The sequence below is a fragment of the Suncus etruscus genome, chromosome 18 (genome assembly GCF_024139225.1).
Source record: "Suncus etruscus isolate mSunEtr1 chromosome 18, mSunEtr1.pri.cur, whole genome shotgun sequence".
Lineage (NCBI taxonomy): Eukaryota > Metazoa > Chordata > Mammalia > Eulipotyphla > Soricidae > Suncus > Suncus etruscus.
The window spans coordinates 2,503,532-2,527,578 of NC_064865.1; the positions used below are offsets into that span (position 1 = coordinate 2,503,532).

Consider the following 24,047-nt stretch of genomic DNA (forward strand, 5'->3'; position numbering starts at 1 on the left):
CCCAAGCCAGGAGCGATTTCTGAGTGCATAGCCAGGAGTAACCCCTGAGCGTCACTGGGTGTGGCCCCAAAACCAAAAATGAAAATGAAAAGAAATCCTTCCCCCCACAGCAGGCTCAGGGGACCATATAGGATGCTGGGAATTGAACCTGGGTTTGTCCCAGAGGGCCGTGTGCAAAGCAAACACCCTACTGCTGTGCTGTCGCTCTGGCCCTGGTTTGTTATTCCTATTGATAGGGTACCCATGTGTGTTCTTCTTTGTTTTTTGCTTTTTGGTTTCTGGGTCACACCCGGCAGCGGTCAGGGTTCCTCCTGGCTCTACTCTCAGAAATCGCTCCTGGCAGGCTCAAGGTGGGGACCCTAGGGGAGCCTGGGATTTGAACCACCGTCCTTCTGCATGCAAGACAAAATGCCCTACCTCTATGCTATTTCTCCAGCTCCGCACGTGTATTCTTAGTTGTGGTTCTTGTAGGAGATTGAATCCCTTTGCGGTAGTTAAACACACCGGGTTGTGTTGCAGCCAGAAATTACTTGTGATGTTGGAATCCTAAACAGGAGAGCTGCCAGGACTATGTATGCTCAGCACATGTGGGACATCCACGAATTGAATTCTTTTTTTGAGAGGCCTCACCCAGCAATGCTCAGGGATTGCTCCAGGATCTCCCTCAGGAATCACTCCTGGTGGGCTCTGTGAACCCTGTAGGGTGCTGGCATTGAATATAGATTGGCTGCGTGAGAGGCAAACACTCTACTTGATGGCCCCGAGATTGGAATTCTTTTATTTACTTAAAATTTTTAATTATAAAACTGATTTACTAACCTGTTCATAATACAGTTGTTTCAGGCATTAAATGTTCAAACACAAATCCCAGCACCAGTGTGACTTTCCATGCCCCAGTGCGCCCAGTTTCCCACCCACCACCGTATCCTGCCTCAGTGCAGGCACAAAATTCATGTTGTTTGTTACAACACAGAGGCAAATGCAGTTATTAAAATTTACATTAATTAGGGTCAATTTACGGGGAGATAGCACAGCAGTGTTTGCCTTGCAAGCAGCCGATCGAGGATCTAAGGTGGTTGGTTCGAATCCCGACGTCCCATATGGTCCCCCGTGCCTGCCAGGAGCTATTTCTGAGCAGACAGCCAGGAGGAACCCCTGAGCACTGCCGGGTGTGGCCCAAAAACCAGAAACCAAAAAAAAAAAATAAATAATAATAATAATAATACATATATATGTATATACACATATATATGGGTCAATTTAAAATGATTGTTTTATTTCTCCATGGTGTTATAGAGTTAAATGTCCTAGGATTTACCAGGCTGTGATTGGTGCTAGTTGAGATCTCTTTATTTTTTTATTTTTTTTGGAGGTGGTCACACTCGGTGGTGCTCAAGGGTTACTCCTGGCTCTGTGTTCAGAAATCACTCTTGGCAGGTTCAGGGACCAATGAGATGCTGGGAATCGAACGGTGGTCTATCCTGGCTCACTGACCTTGGTAGATGACTTTCCCATCAGATTTTCTGTGATACTTCCAGACTGACACTCCTGGAAAGTTTTGAGGTGTTGTGCCACTGCTTGTGCCCTGTGTCTAGGACTTATAGATCTGAAACAAATTTAGTGGCTTGGTAGTTTGATAAAGTTAAGTCACAGAGCTGGGATGTTTTTGTTGGAGGGCGTAATGGTTGGATGCTGTAGATCATGCCGAAAGGGGAATCTGTCCCATCTCTGCCTTCTGCAAATGCCACAGGGATATCAGCCAGGACCTGCATACCTAGGAAGTATTGACAGCCTTTGTTGTTTATTTGTTTGTTTGTTTTTAGACCACACCTGGCAGCGCTAGAGGTTACTTCTGGCTCAGCACTCAGGAATCACTCCTGGCAAGCTTACGGGAAGTCCGGGAATCGAACCCGGGCCGGCTGTGTGCACAGCAAATTTCCTACCTGCTGTGCTATCACTTCAGGCCATTATTTTCTTCTTGGTGGTATTCAGGGGTTGCTCCTGGCTCTGCACTTGGAAATCACCCATAGCTGGCTGTGGGGACCTTATGTTAGGAGGCTGACGATCAAATCTGGGTCAACTGCATGCAAGGCAAGTTGTCACCCTATCAACTATGCTATTGCTTTGGCCCTTTATTTTCTTTTGGAGCTTGATGGAAGAGTCGTGCCGTTTTTCTGCTGGGAACATGGCAGCAGTAAGGGGAGGCTTCTGGGTTTTCTGGTGGTGGTGAGTGTCGGAAACTTGATTCAATCCCCATTTCGAAAATAGTTCCAGAGTTTTCAATCTGGTCCCACCTGTGAAGATCAAACTGATCATATTTGATCTCAGTTTTGGAGCTGGGCCCCTTTATGTCACAGGGTGTCAAGGGCTGGTGCTGGGCTTCTGTGGTTCATAGAGAAAAGGAAATTTGCCCCAGCCCTTTCTGAGAATGCCACAGAGGTATCAGCCTGGACTGGACTCCCTGGAGAAGGAATAGCGATGGTCCTTATTTTCTTTAGGAGCTTGGTAGTGGAGCCAGGTTGTTTTTCTAAATGAGAGAACACGGGCCTGTCCATACACTCTCAAGGCACCCAAGGGGCACAGTGAGCACCTCCCTTTCTTGAGCTTAGTCCTACTCGTGGATACAGTAAATGTATTTTTCATGTTAATTTTAATTTTTTTTTTTTGCTTTTGGATTTTGTTTTGTTTGGTTTTGGTTTTTGGGCCACACCCAGTGACACTCAGGAGCTACTCCTGGCTATGCTCTCAGAAATTGCTCCTGGTTTGGAGGACCATATGGGACACCAGGGGGTCAGATCGGGATTCGTCCTAGGTTAGCACATGCAAGGCAGACGCCCTACCACCACGCCACTGCTCTGACCCCTGCTTTTGGATTTTGAGCCTCGCCTGGCAGTGCTCAGGGCTTCCTCCTGGCTCTATTCTTGGCTCATTTCTGGGCTCAGGGGGCCATATGTGAGGTGGGGGTGGAACTAGTCAGTTTGCATGTAAGGCAAGTGCCTCTTTCCCCTGTGATGTGCTCCAGCTGCTTCCTCACAACTGCCCGGGTCTTTCAGGGCTTCTGACGGTGAGAGGCATTTTTCTGGTTTGTCTCTGCTTCAGCAGAAGACAGATGAGCTCTGGGGTCCAACAGGGTATTCATGGACCTATTTGGGGGGCATTCTTTTTTGGGGAGTGTCATACCTGCTTGTACTTTGTTTTTTTTGTTTGTTTGTTTGTTTGTTTTGTTTTGTTTTTGTTTTTTGGGTCACACCCGGCGGTGCTCAGGAGTTACTCCTGGCTGTCTGCTCAGAAATAGCTCCTGGCAGGCACGGGGGACCCTATGGGACACCGGGATTCGAACCAACCACCTTTGGTCCTGGATCGGCTGCTTGCAAGTCAAACACCGCTGTGCTATCTCTCCGGGCCCTTGTACTTTGGTTTTATTCCTAGCTCTGAACTCAGAGATCACTCCTAGAAAACTTTGGGGGAAGCTTATGGGTTTTCAGGGATCAAACCCAGGTGCACTATGTGCAAGGCAAATGCTCTCCCTCCTGTACTATCTCCTCACCCCACCCCCAAATGTCATTTTAAACCACATCTTTGGCTGTTATCTTTGTCCACCAAGCCTGGTTTTTGAACACTTAACACCACACTTGCCCAGAGCCTGCTGGAGTTTGGGTTTCATTTGAGTGAGGAGCACTGGCCCATGGGCTTGTTTCTGCCCTAATCCCTGGTGATTTGATTGTTCTGTTCCAATCCGGATGTAGGAGCCTCCAGATCTGCACGTCAAATCCCAGGACAGATCCTGCTGGGTTGGGGCTTGCCTGCCTTTGCCTGGGAGTAGGGCTCTTCTACTTTTCTACTCTGATGGGCCACTGACCCCAGGGCTTTGGTCCCTGCAGCTGACACAGGGGAAGGCACTTCCCAGGTCAAATGTTCTGGCTCTGGTTTTTCTTGGCCACATCCAGTGGCCAGCTTTTGCCTCTGCATTCAGGAATCATTTCTGGCAGTGCTAGGGAAACCATACGGTGTGCTGGGGATCGAATCCAGGTTAGCCATATGCAAGGCAAACACCTTCACCTCTGTACAATTCTCCAACCCCTGATCTTCCTTCCTTCCTTCCTTCCTTCCTTCCTTCCTTCCTTCCTTCCTTCCTTCCTTCCTTCCTTCCTTTCTCTCCTTCCTTTCTTTCTTTCTTTTTCTTCTTTCTCTCTCCCCTTGTCTCTTTCTTTTTTCTTTTTCTTTCTTTCTTTCTTTCTTTTTCTTCTTTCTCTCTCCCCTTGTCTCTTTCTTTTTTCTTTTTCTTTCTTTCTTTCTTTCTTTTTCTTCTTTCTCTCTCTCTCTCTCTCTCTCTCTCTCTCTCTCTTTCTTTCTCTTTTTTTTTTTTCTTTTCTTCTTTCTTTCTTTCTTTCTTTCTTCTTTCTTTCTTTCTTTCTCTCTCTCTCTCTCTCTCTGTCTTTCTTTCTTTCTTTCTTTCTTTGTTTCTTTGTTTCTTTCTTTCTTTCTTCTCTCTTCTTTCTTTTGTTCTTTCTCTCCTTTCTTTTTTCTCTCTTTCTTTCTTTTTCTTTCTTTTTTTTTTGAGCCACACCCAGTGATGCTCAGAGGTTACTCCTGGCTATGCCCTCAGAAATCGCTCCTGGCTAGGGGGACCATATGGGATGCTGGAGGTTCGAACCACGGTCCCTCCTTCATCAGGGCATGCAAGGCAAACACACTACCACTTGTGCCACTGCTCCGGCTGTTCTGAGTTTATTTCTAAGCCATCTGTGTCTGTGTCTACACAGAGCCCTTGTCTCCTGTTCCCCCGCCACCACTGTGTTTCAGCTGAGGCCTGTCACTCAGGCAGAGCACTAGAAGTGACAAAATTTTCTGGGGTGTCTGTGTGTCCTGAGAGGAGCCCTCAGCCAGGTCATCTAGCCCAAGACCCCAGGCCCTGGAGCAGGGACTGACCGGTCTTAGGGGTGTTGCTTGGCAGATGCAGCCTCCCCTGTGTGGGCCAGTGACCCCAAGTGGAGCAGTAGTGGCCAGTGCCAGGTATCACCGTGCCAGGAAGCTCAGCCTTAGGCACCTGAAGGAAAGATGGAATTTTCCTGAAAGAGTGAGGGAGAGGGAGAGGGGGGTCGCTCTCAAGTTCCCAGTTCGGGGTGTGGCGTGTTTGCAGACAGGGAAGTGTCACCCTGGGGAATGGGGGTTCCTGGGGCCCCCACTGCATCCTTGGGCTTGAGTAGCTGCAATTACTTCAGAGCAGAAAAACTTCCTGCTGCTGCTCCTTGTTCCCATAAAACCATGTTTACACATGTGTGCGCACACATGCACACATGGGGTGCTGGGCCCAGAGCCTAGAGAGCAGTGAGGAGGGTGGGTGGCGGCCCAGACATGGGGGGGCTCTGGGCCGTTGCCAGCCCTCTCAGCGCCCCGGGGCGTGGGCAGAGTGGGGCAGGGATGGCTTGGAAAATGCCCTTATTGAGTGCGTGTACTCCTGCTCTGTTGGGGTCGGTGCCTGGGTGGCAGATAGCTCTGCCTGTCTGTCCCTCTGGGGGGACTCTTCTGGATCCCCCCACTTACTGCTGTAGTAGGAGCACCCTAAGAGCCCCCTTCCCAGCTCCATCTTAGGGCCAGGGAAAGGGCAGAGATTCCTGGACTGAGGAGGGCAAGAACTTTTCTGGAGTAAGGGGCACAAAATTCAACTGTGACGGGTATGGAAAGTGGGGGGGGCAGAAGGGCCTTTGCAGACCGCAGCCCCCGGGAAAGCAGCGCCTTCCCTTTGGAGGTTGTGCGGGCACAGAGAGAGACTGGTGACTGTACCATCTCAAGGCTTGTTCTATCCCGCTCCATCCCCAGCCACTCACCTCTCTTGTGCTTGTATCAGCAGAAGCTTGGTGGGGGGGGCGCTCTAATGTCTTGGTCTTGCTCAGAGGGTGGCACTTCTGAGTGGGATTTGCAGGATCTCTGCAGCCTCTGTCCTCCTGGACACAGCCACTGACTACCCACTTCGTGCAAACTTTGCCTAGCAAAGGGGGCACCCCTCAGGCTTTCTCCAGACATTGGGGTATGAGGATGCCGTGTCCCTGGGGCATAGCCTCTGATGGGAGTCCTTCAGGCTGAGGGGGGTGGCTCGAGGGGGCTGGGGGCTTGGACCAGGCCTGCTGGCTGCTGTCCCTGCCCCCCCTCACATCTGAAGGCAACCCCAGCCAAGCACTAACCAGGACCTGCTGTGAGCTGACGTCAGGACAGAGGCCCCAGTGGGGCTGCCTTTGATGTTTCCCAGGCCTGTCGTGGGGGTGCTGAGTGGCGGTCTGGGAATGCTGTGGCAGGCAGCACCCCCCCACACTATGGCCCAAACCCCCGCCAGCCCAAGAGAGGACCCTGGAGGCTCTGAGTGGCCTGCTGTGCTCCCAGCCCACAGCTGTCCAATGGGTGGATGGGTTATACTGTGCCTGGCCTCTGCCCCTCTCCCCAGCCAGTTAGTTCCCCAGGCCTCTTTACTTGGGGGATGACTCCTCGACATAGACACACATCTGCACTCTCTCTCTCTCTCTCTCTCTCTCTCCTCGACATAGACACACATCTGCACTCTCTCTCTCTCTCTCTCTCTCTCTCTCTCTCACACACACACACACACACACCATGAACATGGACGATCACAGACACACGTGCACATAGATGGGCAGGCAGACAGACAGTCACACAGCTTACTGCTCAGGACCCCCAGGGCCATACCCCCAGGGCCATACCCCCTGGAGATCCAACTCAGAGTTCACACTGCTACGGATATGCTCTACCACTTGAACCTCATCTCGTTGGTTTTGTTGTACTTATTTCGCCACACTTCCCAATATTCAGGGGTTCTGGCTTTGCATTCAGCAGTCACTGTGGCAGTGCTCAGGCAAACATTATTGGGTCCTGGGGATTGAACCTGAGTCATTCATTTGCAAGGCGGCCACCTAACCCAGTCCCTCTGGCCCTGAAGGACTAAGAGGTTAAACCCTTTTGTTCTTGGTTTTTTGTTTTTGTTTTTGTTTTTGGGCCACACTCAGAAGTCACTCCTGGCTTGGGGGACCATATGGGACGCCGGGGGATCGAATCGGGGTCCATCCTAGGCTAGCACTGGCAAGGCAGACAGACACCTTACCTCTAGCACCACCACCTGTGCCCCATTTTTTTTTTTAGGTCAAACCCCTCTTAAATGTTCCATTTGGGGAGGAATGTGTGTGCTCCAGGCCTTTGTCTTGTCTCCCTGGCCCCTGCACACTTACATTCTAAATCTAAACCATGAGGTGAGGGTCAGACTCTTGTCTGTTTGGGAGCATACACAGCAGTGCTCAGTGCTCACTTCTGACTTTGTGTTTAGGACCATATTGGGTACCAAGGAGCAAACCCAGGTTGGCACGTACAAGGCAAACATCCTACCTCTGTATAACCACTCCAGACCCCCGAGGGATGGGTTCTTGTGTGTTGGTTTTCCAGGAGGTCTTCCCTGATGGTGCTGGGGGGCTGTTTCTCCAGGCTGTGTGTTTAGGGGTCAGTCATTTTTGGTGGTGCTCAAGGAACCCTGTGGTGCCGGGGATCTTAACACATTTAGCTGGTCTCCTGAGTACAAAGCCTGAGCCAGGCCCTTAACTCACCAGGTTGGTCTTGACCTTGGACTGGCTACACAGCTGCACTCCAAGCTTTGTGTGTGTTGTGTGGGTAAAGGCGGCTCCCAGTGCCGGGAGGTGGGGCCTGACCCTGCCGAGTTCACTGACGGGTACTTCTTTTTAGTATATGTTTCCTGGAGTTCTGGGTTGGGGGTCCCAGGGTTGAAGGATCGTGTTCACGGGGCCCCTTTAGGCCACAGCCCCAATCTCTACCCTCTTTGTGGAGAGGTGCTTGGGAACAGATCCAGACTTGCCCACATGGGCCAGCTCTTGCCTCACACTTCCTGGGAGGTCACCCCAGTTCAGCTTCCTTGTCTTCGGGGTGTGGCACCTCCTCCTGTGACTTAGGAGGTGGGGTGAATCAGCTACTTCCACAGGGCTTGGGGCAAGCGTGTGGGGTTCGGAGCTGGTTTCTTCGACTTGATTGCAAGTTAGATCGTTTGATTGCAGACAAATCCCTTCATGTCTGAGGGCCTCAGTGGACCCATTTGTACTAGAAGGGGTTGGATTGGAATTGCCAACCCGGGGCAGGTTGTGGGGTGTCGGGTGACTGTGGGTGTTCAGTTTCCAGAAGCATGATTGTTGGCCGGCCTAGAGGCCCCACCTTTGGCTATGTCCTACTGAGAGGGTAAGAGGCACTCGACTGACTATCCCTATACCAACTGCCCAGTTCCTGTGACCTCCTTGGGAAATGGACCCAGCCCTAGGGGTTGCTTCCTTGTGCAGTCCACTCTGGGCGAACTCTGGTTTTTATGCCCAGATCCCATCTGTTGACACTTGGAAAACATAGGCTCCCTCCCTTGGAGCTAGGATTCCTGAGGTGTTTAGAAAGAGCTGAGATCCAACCTCACCCTCCTCCTCCCTCCTGTCCTTGCCCACAGGCCAGGGACAGAACTGCTGCTTCATGTTGGGCACCCCAGGCGACCTATTTCTTCTTCCTGGAGGGAAATCTGCCCCCTCCCTACCCTCACTCATCCTTGGCAGGCGGCTGGGGTGCAGATTCAGAGTGCAGGCACCCACATGGGCCAGAACAAAGCCCACGTGTCCCATCTGTACTGTGGTCACCATGCCACCCGCCCTGCCTGCCCTCTGCCTCCCTGTGCATCTGCTCGGCTCAGCTTCTCCTCTTTGTTCCTCCCTGGGTGCAGGCCCCCCTTTTCTGAGCCCTGGCCAGAGTTGGACTCTAGTGATGTAGGAGGAGGGACCACAACCAGGTTCCAGCTCGGAAACTTGGCTTGTCACAGCCACTCACAGGTTCTAAGGGACAGAGTTGGGGTCTGGGGAGCCCTGGTGTGTCTTGAAAGCTGTGGTGAGATGGTACATGGGTGAGGCTCTGGCCTTGCATGTGGATGACCGGGTGTTATCCCTGAGTGCAGAGCAGAAGTAAACCCTGAGCACTGTTGGGGTAGCCCCAAAACTGAAAAGGAAGAAAGAAAAAGAAAGCCGTGGCTCCAACCTAGAGGTGGCTGGCTGTTTGTGGCATGGCTGGGTTTCATAGAGCAGAGACTAAGGACAGCGGGCACCAGTGTGTGTGGGATGGTGACTCGGACCCTGCCTTGACTGGTAGCTGCATCTGGAGCCCGCAGGACACAAGTGCAGGAATCATTCCATGATACTCCCAGATTTCCAGCTGGGACCTGCTGCTGCTTCAAACCTGTGGTCTGCCTCTGGGGTGTCTCCCTGTCTTCCAGAGGGGCTGCTTGCCCCCATCCCCATCATTCACCTCTTGTGATGTGAACTTTTTTGGTAGAGGCAGTTCACAGGGGGTGCTCAGGGACTATTCCTGGCTGTCTGTGTTCAGGAGAGAACCCGGGTGATAATGCTCAAGGGCCCAAATGTGATGCTGGGGATTTGAACCAGGGTCTGCAAATTGCAAAGCAAGTTCCTTAGATTTTATACGATCTCCTCAGCCTGGGTGTGAGTTTTATTCCATCCTGTATCATTGTCCTAAGTCTGCTTTAGACCTGTGTTGTGCGCTGTATAACACCCCCTACTATTAGGGTCCCTCTATGCACAGCCTTCTGGGAACCCAGCCACTTCCTTCCAACTGTTTGGGGTGCTGGGGCATCTATGTTGAGACAGTGGCCCCAGCTAGCTGCTTCTGACTCTGTCTTTTCCCTTTTAGGCGCCCATGGCTCCATCGTCTTCATCAAGGAGCCATCCTCCCAGGACGCGTTGCAGGGACGCCGGGCTCTGCTCCGCTGCGAGGTGGAGGCCCCGGGCCCCATACACGTGTACTGGCTGCTGGATGGGGTCCAGGTACACGACACTGAGCGCCGCTTCGCCCAGGGCAGCAGCCTGAGCTTTACAGCTGTGGACCGTCTGCAGGACTCAGGAACCTTCCAGTGCGTGGCTCGGGATAATAGCACCGGAGAGGAGGCCCGCAGTGCCAATGCCACCTTCAACATCAAGTGTGAGGACCCGGTTCGCCACCCCCTGCCCCATGTCTGCAGCTGCAGACCCCCCCTTCCTCTGTACCTCCCTTCACACACAGTGGGGTGTGCTGTGTGGCCCCTCTCCTCTCCTGTGTGGCTGGGAGGAAGCGCTACTATTTCATCAATCTATCTTTTGTTCTAGACCCTCAAATTTATTTTATTTTACTTTATTTTGTGTTTTTTTTTTTTTTTTTGGTTCTTGGTTTTGGTTTTTGGGTCACACCCTGTGGCACTCGGGTTACTCCTGGCTCTGTGCTCAGAAGTCACCCCTGGCAGGCTTCGGGGACCATATGGGAGACCGGGATTCAAATCACTGTCCATCCTGTTGGCTGCATACAAAGCAAATAAATGCCCTGCCGCTGTGCGCTCTCTCTCCAGCCCCTTATTATTATTATTATTATTATTATTATTATTATTATTATTATTTTGATTTTGATTTGGGGTCACATCCAGTGATGCTTAGGGGTTAGTCCTGGCTCTGTGCTCAGGAATTACTCCTGAGTAAATTCCTCAGTGGTGCCCTGGTGACCATTTGCAATGCTGGGGATCAAATTCAGGTAAATTTAATAAATTACTCATAACTTATCTCTGTCTCTGAGCTCAGGGGTCACTCCTGGCAGGCTCAGGGGACCATTTATGATACTGGTGAATGAGTATGGTTCTATGTACAAGATAAGTATCTTATTCACTGTACTATCTCTCTGACCTGACAAAGGTTTATTTTTTCTGGCATCTCTTCCTTCAAATTTTGTTTGTTTGTGTAGTGCTGCTTAAAAATCTCTAGGGGCCAGCGCGGTGGCGCTAGAGGTAAGTTGTCTGCCTTGCAAGCGCTAGCGTAGGACGGACTGCGGTTCGATCCCCCAGCGTCCTATATGGTCCCCCAAGCCAGGAGCGATTTCTGAGCACATAACCAGGAGTAACCCCTGAGCGTCACGGAGTGTGGCCCAAAAACCAAAAAAAAAAGATCTCTACACATACTGCTTAGACCATATGTGGTGCCATGGATTTGAACAAGGGTCATGGCTGTCGCATCTATTGCATAGCAAGTGCCTTTTTCCTGCGTTATTTCTCCAGTCCGTTAAAATACCTTTTTTTTTTTTCAGTACCTGGGATAAAACCCAGCTACTTCACATCTAGGCTCCTGCTCTGTCACTGAGTCACTTTTCTGATCTCCTTTAAGCCTTATTCTTTTCTTCATTTTTGGTCATACTTGGCAAGTGCTCAGGACTTCTTCCTGGCTCTGTGCTTAGGGATTAGTCCTAGTGGTCTTAGGAGAACATATGGGATGCTAGGGATCGAACCCAGGTTGGCCGTGTACAAGACAAGCATCTTCTGCTGTATTGTGTCTCCAGCTCTCCCTAAATTTTTCTCTTTGAGGAGGGCGCATTGGCCACACACAGCAGTGCCCTGAGCTTACTAACTTGCATCTTAGTTCAGAAATCACTCCTGGCAAGTGCCCGACCCACTGTATTGCTTCAGCCTTTAACTTTAATTCTTAAAGTTTTGAGCCTCTTTTTCTGCTGGCTGCTCTTGAAAATGGCCCGGGCAGAAGGCACCATGCTGGGTGTCCTGTCTGAGCTGCCAGGGACTAGCACCAATGCCTTGTGCGTGCCCCCTTCACTCCCTGCTCCCTCACCCTTGCAGGGATCGAGGCAGGACCTGTGGTCCTCAAGCACCCAGCCTCAGTCTCTGAGATCCAGCCCCAGACGCAGGTCATGCTCCGATGCCACATAGACGGACACCCTCGGTAAGGATCCCAGGGACGGGGAGGGGCCAGAGAACGTTCTGGACAAGTCGAGATGTTCCTCCCAATCCTAGACTGTTCCTATCCCAGGTGCTCTATCCTGTAACTTCCCTTGATGCTGCCCCACACCAGCCAGCTCCAAGGGACCTGGGTTGGGGTAACCTTGCAGCCCCAGTGATGTAGCATCTGGAAGCATCTAGCATCCCAATCAGATTCTGCACCCAAAATTGTTAGAAGCTTTGGTCTGGAGCTTTCTCCTTCCAGTCTGTTTTCACTTCTCCAGACACAGGGGTTAGCTCCAGCCCTTTTTTTCTTTTCCCTTTTTCCTCTTTTCCCTGACCTGCGTGCCCCCACATCTTGCTGCTGCCCCCTTGACTCTGAAGACCCACCTACCAGTGGTTCCGCGATGGGCTTCCCCTCTCCGACGGGCAGAGCAACCACACGGTCAGTAGCAAGGAGCGGAACCTGACCCTGCAGCCGGCAGGCCCCGAGCACAGCGGCATCTATTCCTGCTGTGCCCACAACGCCTTCGGCCAGACCTGCAGCACGCAGAACTTCACCCTGACCATCGCAGGTGAGGCTGGATGGCCACAAAGACACTGAGGCAGGGGCATGCATTGCTGTGCATTCCTGTAGCTCCTGTGTCCCTGACTCTCCCGCAGATGAGAGCTTTCCCAGGGTGGTATTGGCACCGCAGGACGTGGTGGTGGCGAGGAACGAGGAGGCCATGTTCCACTGTCAGTTCTCGGCCCAGCCCAGCCCAAGCCTTCAGTGGTTCTTCGAGGATGATACTGCCATCACGAACCGGAGTCGGTAAGGCACTGGGGTGGAGGGTTTGAGGACCCCTACTCTGAGAGCCAGTGCCATCCATCCTGGGCACAGGCCTGGATCTGATCTGTACATGCTTTGCCACATGAGGCCAGCAGGTGGCAGCAGAATGCCTTGCTGTTTGAGTCTGACAGAGGATTTGAAAGGCATCTTAGTTCGTAACCAGTGTTTTTCAACTTTTTTGTGCAAAGACACACTTTTTTCATGAAAAAGAAATCACGAGGCACACCATCATTAGAAAATGTTAAAAAATTTAACTCTGGGGGCCGGAGAGATAGCATGGAGGTAGGGCGTTTGCCTTGAATGCAGGACGATGATTCGAATCTTGGCATCCCAAATGGTCCCCCGAGCCTGCCAGGGGCAACTTCTGAGCGTAGAGCCAGGAGTAACCCCTGAGCGTTGCCGGATGTGACCAAAAAAACAAGAAAAAAATTTAACTCTGTGCTATATTGACTACATATAAAGTAATTCTCTTGAATGGGAATCAAATAAACACAAAGAAATTATTTTATAGTAATTACCTTTTTATGAAATAACCTAATGATTGGTCCATTTGTGAGCCTAAGCCACATGTTACAGATGAAATTGGAATTTTTCCCATGGCACACCAGCCAATAAATATCTCATGGCACACTGGTTGAAAAACACTGCCCTAGACGCTAAGACCTAAGCTATTGGTGGCTTGATATGTTTCCTACTGTACCAGGAGTTAGGCATCCAAGGGTGGAGGGATGCAGGAGGCCTGGGTGGTGATGTTATTTCTTAATATTATGACATTCTTTCTTTTTTTTTTTTTTTTTTTGGTTTTTGGGCCACACCTGGCGGTGTTCAGGGGTGACTCCTGGCTGTCTGCTCAGAAATAGCTCCTGGCAGGCACGGGGGACCATATGGGACACCGGGATTCGAACCAACCACCTTTGGTCCTGGATCGGCTGCTTGCAAGGCAAACGCCGCTGTGCTCTCTCTCTGGGCCCTTAGGTGGCTTTTCTGTCGCTTGTCCTCTGCTCAGCTCGCTGACTCAAAGCTGAGTCTTGAGTTCAGCACATCCTGCACCTGCGCACACAGCCTCGACTCATAGGCCTCCTTGGCACTGCTCACCTCTGACCCTGGTTCACTCTCTCCCCTCTGCAGCCCTCAACAGCTCCGCAAAGCCACTGTGTTTGCCAACGGCTCTCTGCTGCTGACCCAGGTCCGGTTGCGCAATGCTGGGGTCTACCGCTGCGTGGGCCAGGGCCAGAGGGGCCCGCCCGTCGTGCTGGAGGCTAAGCTGCACTTGGCAGGTGAGTCCCCCTGGGCCTGACATGCTAAGGGGAGGGGGTTCTGTTCAGCAGGAAATCTCTGTGCCTTGATTTTGCCCAGAAAGTGGCTTGGTGGGGCCAGAGAGATAGCTTGGAGGTAGGGCGTTTGCCTTCCATGCAGAGGATGGTGGTTCGAATCCTGGCATCCCACATGGCCCCCTGAGCCTGCTAGGATTTTTGAGCACAGAACCAGGAGTAACCAGGAGAACCAGGAGTAAAGCCTGAGCGCTGTCGTGTGTGACCCCAAAACAAAAACAAAACAAAAATCTTAAGAAAACAAAAAAAGTCTTGGTGGGTGGTGGGGAGGGGAGAGAAAACCAGGGTGTGAAGGAAGAGGAGGAAACACAAGATCAATGGGGATTGGCTGCCTCAAAGGCCAGAGCTTGGGAGGGCATTGAGCACCCCGAGACCTGCTGAACAGAGGCTGTTTCCCTTCCACTCACTCTCCCACAGAGATCGGTGACATGCCCCCCTTCGAGCCACGTGTGTTCACGGCCGGCAGTGAGGAACGTGTGGCCTGCCCGGTCCCGCATGGCGTGCCAGAGCCCCGGGTGTGGTGGGAGCATGCGGGGGCCCAGCTGCCCACCCACGGCACAGTCTACCAGCAGGACCACGAGCTGGTATTCAGCAGCACGGCCGAGAGTGACGCCGGCATCTACACCTGCCACGCAGCCAACCTGGCTGGCCAGCGGCGACAGGACATGAACGTCACGGTGGCCAGTGAGCACTGCCCTAGGGGGTTGGCCCGGGGGTCCTGGGCTCCAGGTGCGAGAGTCTCCCCTGGGGCACACCTCAGGCTGCTCAGCTCTGGGCCCTGCAGCAGAGGGGAGGTGTTGGAGGGAGGGTAGAAACCAGGGGGCATCTGGTACCCTGGGTCTGCTCTGTGTCCTGGGCCACGGGCCACCATGGGGAGCCATGCAGCCTTGCTAGGCTCAGCCTCCTCATCCATCAGATGGATTCATGATTCCCTTCACCCCCTACCAGAGGGTCAGAAAGAGAAACTCAAGTCATTCTGCTTTGGAAACAAAATAGTTCTTTTATTTGTTATACTTTGAAGATTTCTACAGTATGGGGCCAGAGAGAAAGTAAAAGGGGTCAGGCGTTTGCCTTGCTTGCCAAGTGATCCCTGGCACCATTAGATGGTCCCCTGAATACTGCCAGGGGTCACTCCTGAGCACAGAGCCCAATATAGCCTCCTGAGCAGCGGCATGTCTACACACAAATAGGGAGGTGAGCTCCTCCTAATACACACTTACACACACACACACCATTGACACTCACACATACACTGACATGCATACACATATGCCTCTGAGGCACCCGCCCACATGTGAGGTCCTCCCCCCAAATAAAAAATTATATTTGATTAAGGTGAAAAAACAGCAAAGACTTTCTTCTTGGGCTTGGCTCCTCGGCACTTCAGTCTAGCTGATCAGCCATCACTGTCCCTCTAGCTGTGCCCACGTGGCTGCGGAAGCCTCAGGACAGCCAGCTGGAGGAGGGCAAGCCGGGTTACCTGCATTGCCTGACACAGGCCACCCCCAAACCCACCATCATGTGGTACAGAAACCAGATACCCATCTCCGAGGTGAGAAAGGCCATCCGTGGGCATCCTTCCTGGTCTTCCCTGGCATTACCTCCCTGGCACGTCCTGCCGTTTGAGACTCACCCCAGAGAGCTGCAGGCTGAGCCAGGACCTCTCCTTTGCTGCAGGACTCGCGGTTCGAGGTCTCCAAGAATGGCACACTACGCATCAACAGCGTGGAGGTGTATGACGGTACATGGTACCGCTGTGTGAGCAGCACTCCAGCCGGCAGCATCGAGGCACAGGCCCGGGTCCAAGTGCTGGGTGAGCTGTTAGAGGCGCTGGAGGGTGTAGTTGTGTCTGAGGGGCTGGAGGTCCGGTGGGAGAGGGCAGGAGGGCCTGGTCCCTGTGCATGCTCTTAGCTGCCTCCATTCTACCCATTCTCCCCTTCCCCCCATATGCTAAATCAGAAAAGCTCAAGTTTACACCACCACCTCGGCCGCAGCAATGCATGGAGTTCGACAAGGAGGCCACAGTGGCCTGTTCAGCCACTGGCCGGGAGAAGCCCACTATCAAGTGGATACGGGCAGGTGGGTACCATAAGGGCAGGGCTGAAGGGCCAGGCAGGGCCATACCCTAGTCCTGTGTGGGCATATCTGTTCATGGGCTCAGCACCCACCCAGGAGCTCCGGAGAAAGATGAGAAAGAAAAAAATGCAGAGTTGGGCCCGGAGAGATAGCACAGCGGCGTTTGCCTTGCAAGCAGCCGATCCAGGACCTAAGGTGGTTGGTTCGAATCCCGGTGTCCCATAGGGTCCCCTGTGCCCACCAGGAGCAGACAGCCTGTCTGAGCAGACAGCCAGGAGTAACCCCTGAGCAATGCCACGTGTGGCCAAAAACAAACAAACAAAAAAAAATGCAGAGTTGACATACGGTCCACTCGGGGAGGCCGAAAACCAGACAGCATCAGGATCATTTTTAGCAGTAGGACAGCAGGTAGGATGACTTCAGCAGCGACTGGGTTGGTGCTGTCACTGCTGACAAGTCCTCCTTCCTCCCATCTTTCCAGTACAGAACTGATAAGGACACCTGGGGGGAAATGTGGAGAAAGTACATAGCCTTCATCTTCAGCATTTTTGTGTGTCTGACCTTTTCTCAAATAGCCTTACTTTTTATTTATTTGGGGCCATACCTGATGGTACTTGGAATTTACTCCTGGCTAAGTGCTTTGGGGGCCACACAGATAGCTGGGATGGAACCCAGACCTTACTCTTGCTCAGCTGGCACTCAGCCCTTTGAGCCATCTCTGACTCTGCTTGTCTTTAGACGTTTGTTTTGTTTTGCTTAATTTTTGTTTTGGGACCACACATGGTGATGCTCAGGTTTCCCTCCTGGCTCTTTAATGAGGAATTACACCTGTGGGCTTGGATATGGGATGTTGGAGATTGAATCCAGTCGGCCATATGCAAGGCAGGCACCCTATCCACTATACTATTTCTTTTTTTTTTTTTTGGTTTTTTTTTTTTTTTTTTTTTTTTTGGTTTTTGGGCCACACCCGGTAACGCTCAGGGGTTACTCCTGGCTATGCGCTCAGAAGTCGCTCCTGGCTTGGGGGACCATATGGGACGCCGGGGGATCGAACCGCGGTCCGTCTCCTAGGCTAGCGCAGATAAGGCAGGCACCTTACCTCCAGCGCCACCGCCCGGCCCCACTATACTATTTCTTTGGCCCCTCTTTAGTCTTCTTTATTTTCGGCAGCATGCAGGTTTCTTCTGGCTCTGCACTCAGAAATTGTTCCTGACAGGCTTGGGGCGGGGGACACCATATGGGATTAGGGATCAAACCCAGGCCCATCCCTGGTCAAGCTGCATGCAAGGTAAAAGCCCTACTGCTGTGCTATCTCTCCAACCCTCCTCTTTAGTCTTGATAGAGCATTTTGATGTTACATGTCATTCTCATATGAGTAAGTGGTACTTAAACTAGAAACAAGGAAGCAGGGAATGGAGAGATAACACAGCAGGCATTTGCCTTGCACACAGCCAACTTGGGTTCAGTTTCTGATACCACATGATCCCCCCACATCCCACCAGGACTTACTGTAGAGCCAGGAATAATCCTTGAGCATTGCCAGTATGGCCCCCCAAACAAAAGCAAAATGAAAAGAAAATAAAAGAGGAAGAAGGTAGCATTATTTTATTTTATTTTTTGGATTTTTGGGTCACACCCAGCAGCACTCAGGGATTCCTCCTGACTCTACACTCAGAAATCATTCCTGGCAGGCTCAGGGGACCATATGGGATGCCAGGATTTGAACCACCATCCTTCTGTATGCAAGGCAAATGCCTTACCTCCATGCTATCTCTCCGGCCCCAGCATTATTTTATTTTAATTTTTGGTTTGGGGCCACATCGGTGGTGGTCAGGGCTTATTTTTGGCTCTGTTCAGGGCTCAGAGGACTGTCTGTTGCCTGGATTTAATCTGGGTGGCTGCATACAAGGCAAATGCTTTACCTATTGTACTACCCATCTAATCCAGATAGCTCATTTTAATACTTGTTTTAACTTAAAGTTTTAGGCATTTCCCTGTGATTTAATACAGTCATTGGTCTGAAGGTTACAATATCTCAGTATTTGTGTATTATGTATATCATAACGTACTCAAACAGTCCCTTAAATGTTGCAGATTTATGCTGTAACTAGCTCACCATTCACCGCCTTTTCTCCTCCCTCTTCATTTCTCCCTTTATTGACTCCATAAACATCTTTAAAGCAGAGGGGTTTTTTATGGACTTGGATTTATTTCCTTTGGGAAAGATTCCCAGAAATGGAATTATTATGTATAAAAGGGCATGCACATTTTTATAGCCCCTGAAGAAGACTGCCAGGTGTGTGTGTGTGTGTGTGTGTGTGTGTGTGTGTGTGTGTGTGTGTGTGTGTGTGTGTGTGTTTTAAAGGATTGGACTAATGTTTATTTTCCCATGGACAGAGTGAGAGAAGCTGTAGGTACTGAGAGGGAAGCAATTCTTTGATTGGGGTTACCTAGGGGAACTTTCTGTGGAAGGTGGGAATCCAGAGGGAGCATGGCTGAGGGCTGTCAAAGACCAGGATCGGGCTCTAGAAGTCTAGAAGTGGCAGTCAGTTGAGAAAAGGCCAAGGCTAAGCCCTGTCAGAACTCCAATTTGGTAGAAATGAAATATTCTAGAAGGTGCTAGAAAGAGGTGAGAAGGGAAATTGAATAATGGGGACTCCCCACTGTCTGGCTGAGTATAATGCACTTGGTCCACATGGTGCCAGCCACTGAGTCCTGTTCCCTGATTGCCCTTCGTGGCCCCCGCAGATGGGAGCAACCTGCCAGAGTGGGTGACAGACAACGCTGGGACCCTGCACTTCTCCAAGGTGACCCGTGATGATGCTGGCAACTACACTTGCATCGCCTCAAATGGACTGCAGGGCCAGATCCGAGCCCACGTCCAGCTCACCGTGGCAGGTGCTCTGTGGCCGGGCCTTGGGTGGAGCTCGTGGGCACCATGGAGTGGCAGCTCCGGCACTCATGGCTTCTGCCCTTCTCCGGCACTTTCCTTTTAGTTTTCATCACCTTCAAGGTGAAGCCGGAGCGCACGACCGTGTATCCGGGCCACACGGCCCTGCTGCGGTGCGAAGCCCAGGGGGATCCCACGCCGCTCATTCAATGGAAGGGCAAAGACCGCATCCTGGACCCCACCAAACTGGGACCCAGGTAGGGCTGCTTCCTCTCCATGCCTCCCTGGCCCGGGGAGCCGGCCAGGCGGGCAGCTCTGTGGCTCTCTCATGGCAGGATGCACATCTTCCAGAATGGCTCCCTGGTCATCCACGATGTGGCACCCGAAGACTCAGGCCACTACACCTGCATTGCTGGCAACAGTTGCAACATCGAGCACACGGAGGCACCCCTCTACGTCGTGGGTACGAGCCAGGGGGTTGGGGGGTTAGGCCTTGCTCAGCGCTGTCATCCTTGGCCCCTCTGCACAGAAGGCACTTAGCCCACCTGTGTAGGGACTCAGCTCTGTCCTCTACCGAGATCCTATTACAGGCCTTGCTTTCAGGTACATGTGCATGCATTTCACAAGCACATGTGTACACGCTTCCTGAGACAGGGCATGCGTGTGCGTGCGCCCTGCTCCCTGGTCCTCCTCTTCCTCTTCCTCCTAAGGCAACAACACTTCCTGGTAGGAATCAGGATTTTCTATGACCTGAGGTCTAGAAAGAATGATTGTCCGGAAAAGAACCTCCAGCAAGTAAGCAGGGTGAAGGTTCAAAGGCCTGGAGCCTCTGAGCACCACAGACTGTATCTTAGGTGTCTCTTCCCCAGCACTGCTGGGGTGACCTGGTGACATCTGGCTCTAGCACCACCATCACCAGTATGAGCCCTGACCTTTGGTCCCATACAGCTGGGTCAGGTATCTCTGGGAGTGGCCCCGGATGCCTCCAAGCATTGCCTGGAGATCCCATATATAAAAGGATCACCAGTGGCTGAATCAACAATTCAGGGTTAAGGCACTTGACTGGCAGGTGGTCAACCCTGGCTTCATCCCTGACACTGCAGTTCCTACACACACACACACCCACCATAGGCTGCAGCAATGACACACACACACCATAGGCTGTAGCAATCGGGTCTAGTGGTGCCTAATATCTAGCTCTTACACACACACACACACATACACACACCATAGGCTGTAGTAATCGGGTGTAGTGGTGCCTGATATCTAGGTCTTAACTGTTTACCTACCTGTGTCTGCCTTTGCTAGCTAAGGATAGTTCACATGAGAAGTTCTCAGTCTTCAGTTTAGGAGAAAAAATATTTTTCTTGTCTGTTTTACTTTTACCATGTCAGGGATCAAACCCAGGGCTTCACACATACAAGGCAAGTGCTGAACCGCTCAGCCCTCTCCCAGTCTCTGAATTATTTTTCTAGAATTTGAAGTGGGTAAGAGTGATGTGACAGGATACTAGATTGATGTCATTTGGGGGAAGGTGTGGGGATTAGGGGGCCCTGCACGCCTTCTTCCCCTCTCGGCTTCTATTCCTCTGTTCCCTTAATGATACCAAGCACTCCTTTTTCTGTGGGATTCTGTCACTGAAAGTCCCCAGACTACAAGATCCTCTTTCACAAAAAACTCTCCTTGAAGAGCCAACTCTGTGCAGGGCCATATTTGATAGGGTTCACCCCAGGTGTATCTCTACACTCCTCACCCCCCATGCTCAGTCTTGGCAGTGCTGACGGGCAGGGTTACACTCAATCCTAACTTGACCTTGTATGTGCAAGGCGTGAGAGCAGCTCTCTTGTCCCTCCTGATGTTGGGTGGGTCACATCTGGCATTGCTCAGGGCTTACTTTTGATTCTGGATCACCCCGGTAGGATGGGACTTGGGATCATATGTCGTGTTGGGAATCAAACCCAGGCCAGCCGCAAATAAGGCAAGCTACAGTGCTCTCAGGCCTTTCCCAGCCCACTTTTCTGAGATTCTAAATTCCCAGGCACTTTCGGGCTCACCATTACTGTTGCTTGAGCTGTGTGGAAATATACTGAGGAAAGATAGTCTTGTCCTTGCCCAGAAAAGTATTTGACACCCTAGGCACAGTGGCAGGAGTGTGGCTGGCCAGCTTGGGGAATCCTGCCTCTCCCCACACACACACCTGTGCCATTCAGAGCTCCCAGGATCTTGGTGTGGCCCAAGATCTGTGCCTCTTTAAAGCCATCACAGCGGGAGCTAGGTCTGGTCTGCTTTTCCTGGGAGTTCCTACTCAGTCCTCGCCTGTGTATTTCCAGAGAAGCCCCTGCCGGAGGAAGGGACAGAAGGCTCAGGAAGCCCTCCCCCCTACAAGATGATCCAGACCATTGGGCTGTCGGTGGGTGCTGCAGTGGCCTACATCATTGCCGTGCTGGGCCTCATGTTCTACTGCAAGAAACGCTGCAAAGCCAAAAGACTGCAAAAGCAGCCAGAGGGCGAGGAGCCAGAGATGGAGTGCCTCAATGGTGAGGGGCCAGCCGGGGAGTCAGGTGCCATGGCAGATGCTGCGCGTCCTCCCGTAGCCACAGAGGGGAGAGCAAGGACTGGAGACCACCCACCCCTGACCTCTTGCTGGTGGGGGTGAGGGTGGGAATGCCTCGGGCCCTGTGCTTCCTCTAAATTTTCCTGCCTTCTCCTGCCAGCTCCTAATATATCAGTTAGTGTCTTTTATTTATTTGGTTGGTTGGTTGGTTGGTTGGTTGGTTTGGTTTTTGAGCCACAGCTGGCAATGCTCAGGGGTTACTCTGCACTCAGGAATTATTCCTTGCGGGGCTCAGGGTACCATCTGGGGTTCTGGGGGTTGCGCCCTGGCCTGGGATCCTGGCCAACGGTTGAACTTTGGTCAGCTGCATGCCTCTGTACTAATGCTCCAACTCCATCATCTTTTAACCTGTTAGTACCTTATCCTCTGCCATCCACCTCCTAAGGCTTTGTGTCTCTTCATAGGTGTCATCTATTGGTTTGCCTATGATGTGTCTGGGGGTGCTATGCTGGGTCTCCTCTTCTGACCTCAGCGATTGGGGACAGGACCTGCTTGTGAAGCCTCTATGGACTTTGCAAGAAGAGTTAGTGTGAAGGCAGGGTCCTGCAGGCATCAGCGTGGGGTTTAGGGGTGCAGTTGGCTTCATATTAGAGTTAGCAGCTGGTTACATTAGTAAGTGAGCATGTCATCCCTTTCCCCAAGGTCCTGCTCAGCACCGGGCACCAAAAGTGTTTTTGAGCCAGTGGCCAGAGTCAAAATTTGGGGGTTGAGGATCTGTGTTCCCCTATTTGCAGGTGGACCTTTGCAGAACGGGCAGCCCTCAGCAGAGATTCAAGAAGAAGTGGCCCTGACCAGTTTGGGCTCTGGCTCAGCGGCCACCAACAAGCGGCACAGCACAAGTGACAAGCTGCACTTCCCACGGGCCAGCCTGCAGCACATCACCACTCTGGGTACGCAAGAGCCCAGCCAGCCTCAGGCTGTCCTGTGTAGAGTGGAAGTTTGGAGCTGGTGGCTCTAGGCTCTCTAGACACTTGGGGGCACTCACATTCATGTGTCCGCTTCTTTGTCACTCACTTGTTTCCTTTAGGTTACTCCTACTTTGCGGCTTGTTTTGTGGTGTGGGGGATCGAGCCTGTCGTGGCAAACGCGAGCATGATGTGCTCCAGAGCTGAGCCACATCAGCAGCCCTGCTGGCCATGCACTTTTGTTTTTATTTTTGTTTTTGGGTCACACCCGGCGGTGCTCAGGGGTTACTCCTGGCTGTCTGCTCAGAAATAGCTCCTGGCAGGCACAGGGGACCATGTGGGACACCGGGATTCGAACCAACCACCTTTGGTCCTGGATCGGCTGCTTGCAAGGCAAACGCCGCTGTGCTATCTCTCCGGGCCCTCGCCTTAAAATTTGTTTTTGTTTGTTTTGGGGCCACATCCAGTGATGCCCAGGGATTACTCCTGGTTCTGCGTCAGAAATCGCTCCTGGCTTTGCGGGACCATATGGGATGCCGGGGATTGAACCCAGGTTTGTCCTGGGTCAGCCTTGTGCAAGGCAAATGCCCTACCGCTGTGCTATCACTCCAGCCCCCTTAAAATTAGTTTTGTTTTGTTTTTAGATCATACCTCATGATCATCAGGGTTACTCCTGGCTCTGTGTTCAGGAATAACTCCTGAAGGATGCTTGGGATTGAACCCGAGTCAGATGCATGCAAGGCAAGCACCCTACCTTATACGATATATCTCTCCGGCCCCTTTAAAATGTTTTTGTTTTTTTTTTATTTGCTTGTTTTCTGTTTTGGAACTATTCCTAAAGGTGCTTAGGGCTTACTCCTAGCACTGTGCTTAGGTTATTTCCGAGGGTGTTTGGGGGCGGGGACCATATGTGGTGCCAGGGTTCAAACCAGGGTCGTTTGTGTGCAAGGCAGATGCCTTTCCCCTTAGCTAAGTCTTTTCTAGGGGAAATTTATTTTTTAATTTATGATTTGTACTAGTAAGAATTTTTTTATTTTATTTATTTATTTATTTATTTATTTATTTATTTATTTATTTATTTATTTTGGTTTTTGGGTCACACCCGGTAGTACTCAGGGGTTATTCCTGGCTCCAGGCTCAGAAATTGCTCCTGGCAGGCACGGGGGACCATATGGGACGCCAGGATTCGAACCGATGACCTCTTGCATGAAAGGCAAACGCTTTACCTCCATGCTATCTCTCCGGCCCCGTAAGAATTTTTTATTGGGGCTGGAGAGGTGGCGCTAGAGGTAAGGTTTCTGCCTTGCAAGCGCTAGCCAAGGAAGGACCGCAGTTCGATCCCCTGGCATCCCATATGGTCCCCCCAACCCAGGGGGAATTTCTGAGTGCTTAGCCAGGAGTAACCCCTGAGCATCAAACGGGTGTGGCCAAAAAAAAAAGAATTTATTTATGGTTTGGGGGCCACACCTGGAGGTGCACAGGGGTAATTGCTGGCTTGCACTCGGATGTTGCTCCTGGAAGGTTTGGGGGAACCACATGGGATGCTAGGAATTGAACTGGGGTCCGTCCAGGGTTGGCTGTGTGCAAGGCAAACACCCTACCACT

The 24,047-nt window shown here is 51.7% G+C and overlaps 1 protein-coding gene across 1 annotated transcript in view; it reads left to right on the top strand.

The window, feature by feature from the left end:
- The window catches only part of PTK7 (protein tyrosine kinase 7 (inactive)), a 79,177-nt gene that overhangs the window by 43,237 nt on the left and 11,893 nt on the right, over positions 1-24,047 (top strand). The window contains exons 6-19 of the mRNA XM_049765209.1: positions 9,742-10,029; positions 11,696-11,798; positions 12,179-12,369; positions 12,458-12,608; positions 13,755-13,903; positions 14,375-14,641; positions 15,376-15,509; positions 15,635-15,770; positions 15,917-16,036; positions 18,782-18,931; positions 19,030-19,180; positions 19,259-19,386; positions 21,254-21,460; positions 22,272-22,427. Of these exons, the coding sequence (XP_049621166.1) occupies positions 9,742-10,029; positions 11,696-11,798; positions 12,179-12,369; positions 12,458-12,608; positions 13,755-13,903; positions 14,375-14,641; positions 15,376-15,509; positions 15,635-15,770; positions 15,917-16,036; positions 18,782-18,931; positions 19,030-19,180; positions 19,259-19,386; positions 21,254-21,460; positions 22,272-22,427 (2,331 nt within the window). The remainder of the gene's footprint in view (positions 1-9,741; positions 10,030-11,695; positions 11,799-12,178; positions 12,370-12,457; positions 12,609-13,754; positions 13,904-14,374; positions 14,642-15,375; positions 15,510-15,634; positions 15,771-15,916; positions 16,037-18,781; positions 18,932-19,029; positions 19,181-19,258; positions 19,387-21,253; positions 21,461-22,271; positions 22,428-24,047) is intronic.